Source organism: Hemibagrus wyckioides, linkage group LG05, assembly GCF_019097595.1.
Source record: "Hemibagrus wyckioides isolate EC202008001 linkage group LG05, SWU_Hwy_1.0, whole genome shotgun sequence".
NCBI classification, from domain to species: domain Eukaryota; kingdom Metazoa; phylum Chordata; class Actinopteri; order Siluriformes; family Bagridae; genus Hemibagrus; species Hemibagrus wyckioides.
This window is the reverse complement of record NC_080714.1, coordinates 25,282,152-25,294,258: the sequence shown is the minus strand read 5'-3', so window position 1 is coordinate 25,294,258 and position 12,107 is coordinate 25,282,152. Positions and strand designations below refer to the sequence as shown.

At 42.0% G+C, this 12,107-nt stretch overlaps 1 protein-coding gene across 2 annotated transcripts in view; it reads left to right on the top strand.

Moving 5' to 3' along the window:
• Positions 1 to 12,107, top strand: part of usp11 (ubiquitin specific peptidase 11) — an 18,747-nt gene extending 6,640 nt beyond the window's left edge. For both annotated transcript variants that reach the window (XM_058389108.1, XM_058389109.1), the window contains exons 6-21: positions 162 to 223; positions 625 to 724; positions 1,715 to 1,888; positions 2,360 to 2,518; positions 2,765 to 2,989; positions 4,143 to 4,226; positions 4,547 to 4,641; positions 5,640 to 5,861; positions 6,481 to 6,605; positions 6,694 to 7,137; positions 8,067 to 8,137; positions 8,403 to 8,515; positions 8,894 to 9,043; positions 10,462 to 10,577; positions 11,070 to 11,158; positions 11,524 to 12,107. In XM_058389108.1, the coding sequence (XP_058245091.1) occupies positions 162 to 223; positions 625 to 724; positions 1,715 to 1,888; positions 2,360 to 2,518; positions 2,765 to 2,989; positions 4,143 to 4,226; positions 4,547 to 4,641; positions 5,640 to 5,861; positions 6,481 to 6,605; positions 6,694 to 7,137; positions 8,067 to 8,137; positions 8,403 to 8,515; positions 8,894 to 9,043; positions 10,462 to 10,577; positions 11,070 to 11,158; positions 11,524 to 11,652 (2,358 nt within the window). In that variant the 3' untranslated portion in view covers positions 11,653 to 12,107. The remainder of the gene's footprint in view (positions 1 to 161; positions 224 to 624; positions 725 to 1,714; positions 1,889 to 2,359; positions 2,519 to 2,764; positions 2,990 to 4,142; positions 4,227 to 4,546; positions 4,642 to 5,639; positions 5,862 to 6,480; positions 6,606 to 6,693; positions 7,138 to 8,066; positions 8,138 to 8,402; positions 8,516 to 8,893; positions 9,044 to 10,461; positions 10,578 to 11,069; positions 11,159 to 11,523) is intronic.

The following is a 12,107-nucleotide window of genomic DNA, read 5'->3' as shown; positions in this document are numbered from 1 at the left end:
TTACCCGAAAGAGATTTTTTTTAAAAATATAAAATAAAATGAATAGTCTAGGTTTTGTCTATCTAGGGAAACTCTGATGTGGTGCACATGTGTGTGTGTGTTGGGGGTGGGTTTGTTATTGTTGGTGGTGTGTGTTATTATATATTCTGTTCTTTTTGCAGACAGTGATCATGGAGCTGAGGAATGCAGATGGCACATGGCCCAGCTCCAGACCACAGATCATGTGAGTGAACCTGCACTCAGACCCAAACCGTGGAATACGCTTCATTTGCATGTGTGTGAAATCAGACTACACCAGATAAAAAAACGTCACCGCAATACTTTGTTCTCAATAACTCATGTACTGTATCCTTAGTCAATTAGTGACATGGATACAGTCTGCTGAAATCCTTCAGTAAGTTCTGTAGCTCTTTCCAAGATGTATTATGAAAAACCCGGTCAATTATGATAGAAGTCCTGCGTCCTGTGTCTTGCCTTCTGCACTGGGAGTGGCTTGTATTTCTTACGATTGAGAAAATCATAGGCATGCTTGCTAACAAACACCTAGTGCCCAAATTGCAGTAATTTGTGTAAATGTAAATTCTCTGTAAACTGTTTCTTTAATCGTTGCTGGTTTGTTTTAAGGAGGAACTCTATGGATGAGCAGGACACGTACCAAGGGCAACCTGGAGTGTGCGGTCTCACTAACCTGGGCAACACCTGCTTCATGAACTCTGCTCTACAGGTTTGTCATCATCTTCTACATCACACACTTATTGTATTATAAACAGGATTATCATACTTATATATATACATATGAACTGACTAATGAATTGTTATGGATTAGGAATTTTGGTTAATAATCTGTTCTCAATTCCTTTTAATGATGTTATTTTTGTTTTTTGATTTGGGTTGAATCTGATACTAAGCATGGAAATCTATGGAAATATTAATCCCAAATGAAAATGAACAGTAATCTTCTAATTACTGGTTGATTTCAGCTGGGGTCTTGGCTTTCCATGCCTTTTTGCACCTCCCTTTCTTCTTATGCTCAATACTTTCCCCCTGTGTCATTTCACATTGTTACACATCTGGTGAAAATTTCATGTCAACAGCACCTTTAGAAATATATTTACTGAGAAAAAATGGTGACGTCTTCAGTACTTATTTTACCTGCTGTATATACACCGATCAGGCATAACATTATGACCACCCGCCTAATATTGTGTTGGTCCCCCTTTTGCTGCCAAAACAGCCCTGACCCGTCGAGGCATGGATTCCACTAGATCCCTGATGGTGTGCTGTGGTATCTGGCACCAAGATGTTAGCAGCAGATTCTTTAACACATGGAAGTTGTAGCAATTTACAGGACTTAAAGGATACTTTGGATAGATACTGACCACTGCAGACCGGGAACACCCCATAAGAGCTGCAGTTTTGGAGACGCTCTGATCCAGTGGTCTAGCCATCACAATTCGGCCCTTTGTCAAACTCGCTCAAATCCTTACGCTTGTCCATTTTTCCTGCTTCTAACACATCAACTTTGAGGACAAAATGTTGAATTGCTGCCTAATATATCCCACCCACTAACAGGTGCCATGATCATCAGTCTTCTTCACCGCACCTCTCAGTGGTCATAATGTTATGCCTGATCAGCATATGTTCTGTTGTCAGACAAAATAATAACAGCAAATAATAAAAACATGATTTTCTGCTGTTTTTTTCATCATCTCAGTGTCTGAGCAACACACCCCCGCTGACAGAGTACTTCCTTAGGAGCCTATACCTAGAAGAGCTGAACTTCACTAACCCTCTGGGCATGAAGGGGGAGATCGCTGAGGCCTACGCCGACGTCATCAAGCAGATGTGGTCGGGGAGACACTATTCTGTAGTGCCACGTGTTTTTAAAGTGAGGAAAGATCATACATAGTAAACATATTAAACAATAACTCTTTTTAACCCACAGTTTCTGAACTATGAGAAGAAAGAAATGCTTCAATGAGGGTGACATTGTATATGTTTATTTTTTAGGTATACCTAATAAACTGGCAACTCGGTGTATAGTTATAAGACTTGAAGAATGTGATATTCCTGGAATATGATGAAAAGATTTACTCTATTACAATAACCTGAAATATATATTTTTATCAGTTTTTTCAGCCCTCGTATAACACCCCTGTGTGTATATGTGTGTGTGTGTGTGTGTATGTGTGTGTGTGTGTATGTGTGTGTGTGTGTGTATATGTGTGTGTGTGTGTATGTGTGTGTGTGTGTATGTGTGTGTGTGTGTGTGTGTATATGTGTGTGTGTGTGTGTATGTGTGTGTGTGTGTGTATGTGTGTGTGTGTGTATGTGTGTGTGTGTGTATGTGTGTGTGTAGACTAAGGTGGGCCATTTTGCATCCCAGTTCCTGGGTTACCAGCAGCACGACTCCCAGGAGCTTCTGTCCTTCCTGCTTGATGGCCTGCACGAGGACCTGAACCGAGTCAAGAACAAAGAGTACATCGAGCTCAAGGACGCAGACGGCAGACCAGACCAGGTCCTAACACACGCACGCGCACACACACACACACACACACACACGCACACATCAGTTCATGTGAGGCTGCACACACAAACCACATACCTGTGTGTTGATTAGGGGTTGTGTGTAATTTGTAAAACTAATAATTAATGCTGTAACACATGATGATAGAATGATGGGGACTTTGGACTTTATGAAGATCTATGTGTACGGTATGGACCAATAAAATGATCAACATCTGTCTCCCTCTCGTCTGTACAGGAAGTGGCAGACGAGGCGTGGTGTAACCACAGGCGACGGAACGACTCCGTGATCGTGGACACGTTTCACGGGCTCTTTAAATCCACCCTGGTCTGTCCTGAATGCTCCAAGGTGTCTGTGACCTTTGACCCTTTCTGCTACTTGAGTGTTCCCCTGCCTGTTAGCAAGGAGAGGGTCATGGAGGTGTTCTTCGTTTCCCTCGACCCTCTGGCCAAACCTGTGCAGGTAAACACCCTGTGGTGAATGTTCTTAGTTTATTGAAACCGCTGCCATTGTCCACCAGAGGGCAGTGTAGTCTGCATTTATAGGCTCCATTTGCTACTTCACACCTGGTCAAAGGGTTGTTTTTACAATAAAATTATAAAAAGAAAAAAAAAAGTCTCTTACTCTTTCACTCTCTCCTTTCTCTGTCCCTGCTATCTCTCTCTCTTACCGTTTATCCTCCTTCTGTTCTCTGTCCCTTTATTTCTCTCACTGTCTCACTCTCTGCCCCCTCTGTCCATCTCTCTCTCTTCTCTGCCCCTGCTATCTCTCTCTAATTCTCACCCCCACCATTTCTCTTCTTCTCTGGCCCTCTATTTCTCTCTTATTTTCTCTCTTATCTCTCTCTCTCTCTCTCTCTCTCTCTCTCTCTCTCTCTTACTCTCACCTATTTCTCTTATTCTCATCTCTGTCCCTCTATTTCTTTCATTCTCTCTCTCTCTCTCCTCTTGTCTGCCCTTGCTATCTCTAACTCTCACCCCCATTTCTCTTATTCTCATCTTTGTCCCTCTATTTCTCTTTTATCCTTTCTCTCTCCTATTTCTCATATTCTCATCTCTGTCCCTCTATTTCTCTTTCATCCTTTCTCTCTCTCACTCACTTCTCTGCCCTGCTATCTCTCTCTCTTACTCTCACCACTTAATTTCTCTTGTTCTCATCTCTGTCCCTCTATTTCTCTCTAATTATCTCTCTCTCTCTCTCTCTTCTCTGCCCCTACTCTGCTATCCCTCTCTCTTACTCTCACCACTTCATTTCTCTTGTTTTCATCTCTGTCCCTCTATTTCTCACTCATTATTTCTCTCTCTCTCTTTCTCATCTCTGCCCCTACTATCGCTCTCTCACTTCACCATCCCATTTCTCTTATTCTCATCTCTCTCTCTCTCTCTCTCTCTCTCTCTCTCTCTCTCTTCTCTGCCCCTGCTCTGTTATCCCTCTCACTTACTCTCACCACTTCATTTCTCTTGTTTTCATCTCTGTCCCTCCATTTCTCACTCATTATTTCTCTCTCTCTCTTTCTCATCTCTGCCCCTACTATTGCTCTCTCACTTCACCACCCCATTTCTCTTATTCTCATCTCTGTCTCTCTCTCTCTCTCTCTCTCTCTCTCTCACTCCAGTACAGAGTGGTTGTGCCGAAGGCTGGCCGAGTGATGGACATATGCCTTGCTCTGTCTCAAGCCACCAATATCTCAGCAGAGAAGGTGAGAGGCAGAGGCTCTAGATACCAATACAACCGTTTCCTTGTCGCATTAACTATAAAAGTTTCGTGTTTTCTATATATTGTGTAAACAATAATGTTGAATAGGATATTACAGGGACCTCCAGCACAACATTGTCCCCCATTTCTGTGTCACAGTTACATTCCATCAGCTTGTGTCTGCGCTTGAGCTGTTATTGTTCAACGCTGTTCTTCTGAAACATTCTTTCACTTCTGCCTGAATGAAAATTTGTGAGATTTAGAGGATGAGTTTTTGTGTGTTCATGTCAATGCCATTTTTTGTCCCCCCTCTACTTTTATCAGATGGTGGTGGCAGATGTATTTAACCATCGTTTCTACAAGATCTATAATGCAGATGAGTCTCTCAGCCTCATCCTGGACAGAGATGACATCTTTGTGTAAGTGTGGGTTCAAATCGGGACAATGTTCAAGCTTGAGCTCAGTCATAGCAGCAATTTCGGGTTCTTTTGAACGGACTTGTACTGATGTGTATTACTCCATTTACTACCGTATTTGCATATCGTTTAGCACCCACGTGAATAACAATCGTACAAATTCTAGTATTGTTTGGCTAAGATCCTTTTACTCTGTACCTGCAAGGAATGTTCCAAAAGTAATAGCGAAAGATTTCACAATCACGCGGAAAAGAAAGGAACCTGCTCCTTAAAAGCTCACAGTGAGATTGCGCAACTCTGTCACTAATATACCATAATTGCATATATGAGCTCATTTGAGAATACCCCTTTTTAATCTTCAGTAATCACGTCCTTATATTATAAAATAATCAAATATGCAGCATACACAGGCGGGGAGAGAATGCACAAGATGCATAGCTTTATATACGTGTTTTTATATAAAAGCTTGGATTGTGGGTAAACCTAGTGAAAACAGTGTGTATAGCAGTGATTGAATTTATTGCGTAGATTTGTTAATGAAGCATATAATCTACATAATAGATTAGCCGATCATGGATACTTGTGCAAAAGCCTTTAAAACGGAAACACCTCCAAGCAGAATAATAAAGAGACGGTGTGCAAGATAAGATGAACGTCCCGCAGTGGGGAAATTTCCACGCTACAGCAGCAACAAAGTAGAAAAATGTGCAAATATGAAGCAGAAAACTTCCACGGAAAATATCTCTCTAGTCTTAGGCATTAAAAAGCTCGATAATGATCTGTAGAGAATCTGTACGGTGTAAAAAGTCAGACAGAAATTCAGTTCCTTAGTCCTAACTGAACCCTTTTCAACATAAATCATTTAGATATTAGGCAATAGCGTTAATTTGTTCAACTAGATCAAAAACTATCAGCATTTAATTTCGTCTGGTTCTTTCAGTAAGTTCCTTGTTTTTCAGGCCTCTGTATTCTATCTGCTGTGTGTGGTGTGTTTCCTGTAGGTACGAGCTGAACAGCAGCGGCACTGTGGATCAGGATCAGGATCAGGATGAGGAGGAGGTGCTGCTGGCCGTGTACATGCGCGAACGCTCCAACTACCGAGACTACAGCTCAGGGGGAAACAGCTACAGCACGTCACTCTTCGGCCACCCGCTGATGATGGCTCTGCCTCGTTCCCAGTGCACCAGAGACGCTCTTTACCAGCTGTTTCTCCAGCGCCTAAAGTGAGTCGAGTATGACCCGAGAGTCTAGTTTGATCCTGGTCTCATATCCAATTAAAGTAGAATTTACTCGGCAATTTCTTTGACAGACAGCTTTGGAGTGCAAATCTATTGTTTATCTGTTTGCATTTTCTACGGCTGCTTTAAAATCAAGCTCCCTAGCAGAGATCTCCACATTATGTTCAGCCAGCACAAGAACAAGTAGAATACATTTAACAGCTTGGTCAGACATTTTAATAACAAAACAACTTCATAAATAGCTGGATTTCTGATGAAGAAGCCAGAGGTGATGAGATGTCATTAGGATGAAGAACTACAGATATCATAGATTCATTTATAGCTCACAGATCATTTACGGTTTTAATATATTTAAAGGTTCATCATACCGGCATTCTGCTTTAAAAAAGGTCTGAATGTTTATTAAGAGCCTCATAGCATGTCATTTAGCATTTATTCAGGTCTGGCTTTAGGATTAATGTTTCTTCAGATGAAGCCACAGCAAAAAAAAGGCAAAATGGTCATCTTCACAGATCACTCATTCCTGTATGTCAACTTTTTAATAATGCTTACAGTACAGCTGTGTAGCTCTCAAAAGCTAAAACAGTCTGATTTCCTTTTAAAGGCGATATGTGCATCAGCCAGACCCGACAGAGGAAGTGGAGGAGGAAGAGGAAGAAGAAAACGGTAGCGAAGAGAATGACGAGGAAGATGAGATGTACAAAAATCAGACCAATGGACTGAGTGGAGGTAAAATATTAGAGAGTAATGCTGCACCACTGGTGTTATTTATCCCCATTTATGTTTGCCTTTTTCTTTTTTCTTCATTTCCACACAGATGAGGCTGATGAAGAGTCCGAAGAGGCAGGGCCATCCAAGACAGACGAGCCTTCCCAGCAGAACAACGCCCAAACAGAAGCGAGCCCCAGCAGCGAAGGGGAGGAGAAAGTGGAAGAGGACAAGACGAACAGTGAAGCCGACCGGGGCAGCAGCACAGAGGAGGGCCAATCAGCATCCGGCAGCACGGACAACAACTCCCAAGACGCTAGAGACGGGGAGCAGGCCGCCGCGGCAGAGACTTCAGGGAAAGATGAGGCTGAGGACGGAGAAGAAGATGATGGCGAGTGCAGTGAAACAGCTGCTCAGGCGAAGAAGAGGATGACGAGTAGCCGGCGTTGTGCTGAGAAAAGAAGGAAGCCGCTCTTCACCATACAGGCTGTGAACTCCAACGGCACCACGGATCGAGGCGCCGCGGACGGAAACAGCACACTTTCCTTCAGCAGTGAGTCATCTTCAGGATTTTTATCTTAACAAGCTTTTCATGTTTCTTTGTATCAGTACTTGGTAAATAATAAATGTTGTCATTTAGTAAGAACAGTTCCACTATGTGGGAGTTTTTCCCGCTGCATATTCAGAAGAAATCGGTGTTTGTATCACAGGGCAGTAGAAATTGCCATCTGCCCTCTTCCACATACATGAGCTCACAGACACCCACGATTGGCTAACGCCACTCTGACTGACAGGAAAGAGAGAGAGTAGTTCATTCCTTTTGTCCAGAAAGTACAACAGAACCTTGTTTTGTTTTTTTTATTTATTTCACAGACAAACAAAAGCTGCTTCATCATCATCCTCCTCCTCATCACTGCATAATCCTTAATAAATGTATTACGGATCCTTATTTCAAATTACTTCTTCGTATTACCAGTTTAATAGAAGCCATCTGAAGCGAGTTTACGAATTTTTTTTCAGTCAGTGAAAGCTGTTTGGAAAGAGTCAGCCCACGATATCAACGTTGTCTTCAGCATGCGTTCAAAAGCTAGGTGATTTTTCGGGCGTATTTTTGTTGACAGATTGGTGGTGTGGGTGCTCTGTTCTATTTTTAGCCCAAGCTTGGTGGCACGACTTCTGGTAAGGAGCCTTGACCCTTGGAAATTGGTCATATTTTTGATTGGCTGGAACGGATTATATGCATTTACATTATTTCTTATGGAAAAATTCATATTGCAATACGAATTTTCGTTATAAGAACTCGCCTCCAGAACTAATTAGATTCATATGCTGAGGTTCCGCTGTATATGAAATGCTTTGGGCATTTAGATAGTGTAAGGAGTGATTGTGTGTGTGTGTGTGTGTGTGTGTGTGTGAGAGAACCTGTTTAATATTTTATATAATGACTATAATGCTCTAACCTTAAATCTCATTTCTTCACAGATCAGTTGTATGTGGCTATTGACTGGGACCCTGATATGAAAAAGAAATATTACAATGACACTGAGGCAGAGGTGAGTTTGTATACAGTGTGATATTCTTTCCAACATTTTATTACTAATCCTTCATCACTTATAAGTTCATAATGAAATCCTGTCCCTGAAACAGACCTGAGATTTTCATTGCATTAACAAATTGGAATTTTAATGTATAAATTAGGCATGGTGTGGCTCCAATGCCTCTGTCCTTTGCTTTGGGTTGATGGTATGAGCGCTGTGTATTTTGAGAGTCTGTGCAGCAGTATTCAGGAGTTTCTGGGTTTTTTTTTTTTCTGTGCAGAAATATGTAAAGGACAAGAGCATGGACATCCCACAGCAGCAGACCACCGTGCATCTGCAGTCGTGTATCGAACTCTTCACCACTGTGGAGACACTCGAGGAGGAAAATCCATGGTAACCCAATTAACACATACTAGTGCATAAGCAGTGGAAGAGTAAGAGAAATATCACTGAATTCTCTGTCCTGTTTTTATCCAACTTCACAGTGTCGGAGCAGATACGTAAGAAATAACACGATCGTTCATGCTGTTATAGGAAAGCTATGAATCTATGACAGGTTATTTTGTGATGTGAGAAATGGCTTTGGATGCCTGTTTGGTTGAGACGTAGCTGTAACGTTATTTCTTTAATAAGATGGCTGAATAGAGCAGCTCGTTCAGGCTAGTTGACCGCTCAGCCAAACCACAGACTACTTCGCTAAAACGTATGTCGATATTTTAATAAATATGTACTGAGTCTGGTGATAAACCTGGTGCACTGCTCTTCTTTAAGGTACTGCCCGACGTGTAAGAAGCACCAGCTTGCCACTAAGAAGCTGGATCTGTGGTCTCTTCCTGAGGTCCTCATCATCCACCTGAAACGCTTCTCTTACACAAAGTACTCCCGTGAGAAGCTGGACACCATCGTCGACTTCCCTCTCCGGTCAGTTCTGCCCATGTTCTTTTAATTTACAATAAAAATAAACTAAAATTATATCATAACATAAAACCTACTGATGAACCCAATTAACATGCTTTAATGTTCGTGACCCTTCCCTTTTGAGCATAATCTCAATTTCTTATGTTTTACACATCCGGTCGTTTGGATGGCGTGGAATTACGACGTGCAAAGCCGACTTCGCATTTCCTCCAGCTCTTAATTAAGACACAGGAGGATGCCTCGAAGCGTGGAAATAATTTATATTGTTTATAACGGATAACTGAGGAACATTAGGTATATCTAGGAACTAAATGGTACAGTTATATGCCGTTAAGCCAAAAGAGATGGTCCAAGCTAATTAGAACTGAGGGCAAGAAGCCTTTATTATCTCCACACAGACATTACAGCACAGTGGAATTCTTTTTTCACATATCCCAGCTGAGGAAGTTAGGGTCAGACCGCAGGGGCAGCTATGATACAGCACCCCTGGAGCAGAGATGGTTAAGGGCCTTGCTCAATTAAAGTGAAGCTACTCCAGTAATATATAGTGTAGTGTTTTAAAACCCTAGTGCATTTAACCATTTTTTATATACACCGATCAGTCATAACATTCTGAGCAGTGAGAGGTGAAGTGAAGAACACTGATGATCTCCTCATCATGGCCCCTGTTAGTGGGTGGGATATATTAGGCAGCAAGTGAACATTTGTTCCTCAATGTTGATGTGTTAGAAGCAGGAAAAAATGGGTCAAATTGTGATGGCTAGACGACTGGATCAGAGCATGTCCAAAACTCTTGTGGGGTGTTCCCGGTCTGCAGTGGTCAGTATCTATCAAAAGTGGTCCAAGGATGGAGCAGTGGTGAACCGGTGACAGGGTCATGGGCGACCAAGGCTTATTGATACACGTGGGGAGTGAAGGCTGGCCCGTGTGATCCGATCCAACAGACGAGCTACTGTTGCTCAAATTGCTGAAGAAGTTAATGCTGGTTCTGACAGAAAGGAGTCGGAATACACAGTGCATGACGGGTCAGGGCTGTTTTGGCAGCAAAAGGGGGACCAACACAATATTAGGCAGGTGGTCATAATGTTATGCCTGGTCAGTTTTTCTATATATTTATAAAATCTGAACATTGAATATAGCCTACAAATAAACAGTGGCTTGATGTTATTAAATTATTGAGTAAAAAAAACAAGTGGGTGTTGTATAAAGCGCTATTACTAGTCTGTTATTTGCTAATATTATCTTTTTTATTTCCTGCCTTCTTTTTGCAAACAGAATTCATTACCTTTTCAATGTGGCACTGCTATTTTGCTAGTGTTGTTTATTGCATATGGTGATTTCCAGGCTGCAGAAATGATTGGCGAGTTATCATGGAAGAAAATCGAATCCACCTTGACCTCGCATCCTTTTATATTTTGCAGAAACCTGGACTTCTCCGACTGCCTCTTAAGGAAGACGGGGAGTGACTCCGAGCCTCCCAGCAGATACGACCTCATCGCTGTGTCTAACCACTACGGCGGGCTCAGAGACGGACACTGTACGCTTCACTTTCTCTCTCTCTCTCTCCATATATGCATTATTTATAACAGCAAATTTATATGGCAAAATTCTAGCAAAGACAATCCACTGTTTTTATTTAGCATGTCATCACATCCTAATAATGCTATTAATATCATTCATATACACACTTTAGTTCTAATATTTGATTGAACTGGTGCTTTATGGAAAATTTTTTATTAAGTTAAGTCTCTATTTGTCACATATACATTACTGCACAGTGAAATTCTTTCAACCCCTTGGGGGTTGGGGTCAGAGCGCAGGGTCAGCCATGATGCAGGGCCCCTGAAGCAGGGTGGGTTGGGGGCCTTGCTTAAGGGCCCTGGTGCTGGGGCTTGAACCCCGATCAATGACCCAGAGCCTTAAGCACTTGCACTACCACCACCCCCGCCCATGAATAAGTTTCAGATGACCGATCATTCACAAAAAAAAAAAATCTTACCTTTCTTTTCAATTCACTCCATCCATGCAGATACTACCTATGCCAGGAACAAGGACAACGCCCAGTGGTATTATTTTGACGACAGTAAGGTGACCTACGCAAAAGAAGAACAAATAGTGGTAAGAATGAAAATACGCAGTTCCCATCAGTCCTATTTTCTCTTTTATTAATTTTTTTGTTAATATCCATATTTCCATTCAGCGGTACATGCATAATGCAAAAAAAACAGCTTTTCTGATGTCTTGATTTTGATTGGCTGTAAGGCAGATCGTGTATATTTATCAACACGTTCATTCTAACACCTTATCATTATCTAACACGAGTGTTGATATGGTTTCCCGGGAAAAATCGTTTACTTCGATTTTTTGAAAGGAGTCTCCGGTGTCATTGCAATATTTATTAAGGAAAAATAAAAAGGGATCAAACAGAATCCATTATCAGCCTTCAATTCAACCACTGAATCAATCTGTGTTTCTGCTTTCAGACCAACGCTGCCTACCTTCTGTTCTACCAGCGCCAAGACAAGATCCGGCACCCAACCCTGGCACCGCCTGATAATCACGTAGCTTCCGCCAATCACGACGGACTGGGCGGGGCCATGGAGATAGACTGAAACAACTCTGTGTTTGTTTGTTTTTATTCCTCCTTTCTTTCTTGCATTCCATCCTTCCATCCATCTCCCTCTATATTTTCCATCCCGCTCTCAGGTTAATGAGGGAATGTTTTTAAAAACATTTTCGTGCAAAGAAAACGAAAACTTGAACCTTCTGCCTTTTCATTACTCCAAAACAGGAAGTGAGGGGCAGAGGCTACTCTCTCAGGCTGGTGCAGTGGCATCATGGGTAGGAGACTGTGTAAAGGCTCTAGTTATTCCTTCAGGAGCAGCTGCGGGAACAAGTTCGTCTAGTCAAAACAAATCCGCGTGTCACGAGTGTTTGTTTTGGCGTGGGCTTAAGAATCTGCGTGGCTTTCGTGTGCAGCCAAGAGTTTGTGAACTTTATGCCACTCGCTGCTTCTTCTGAGTTTCAGAGCACAATAAGCTGCTTTTTTTTTTTCCTTCTTCTTCTT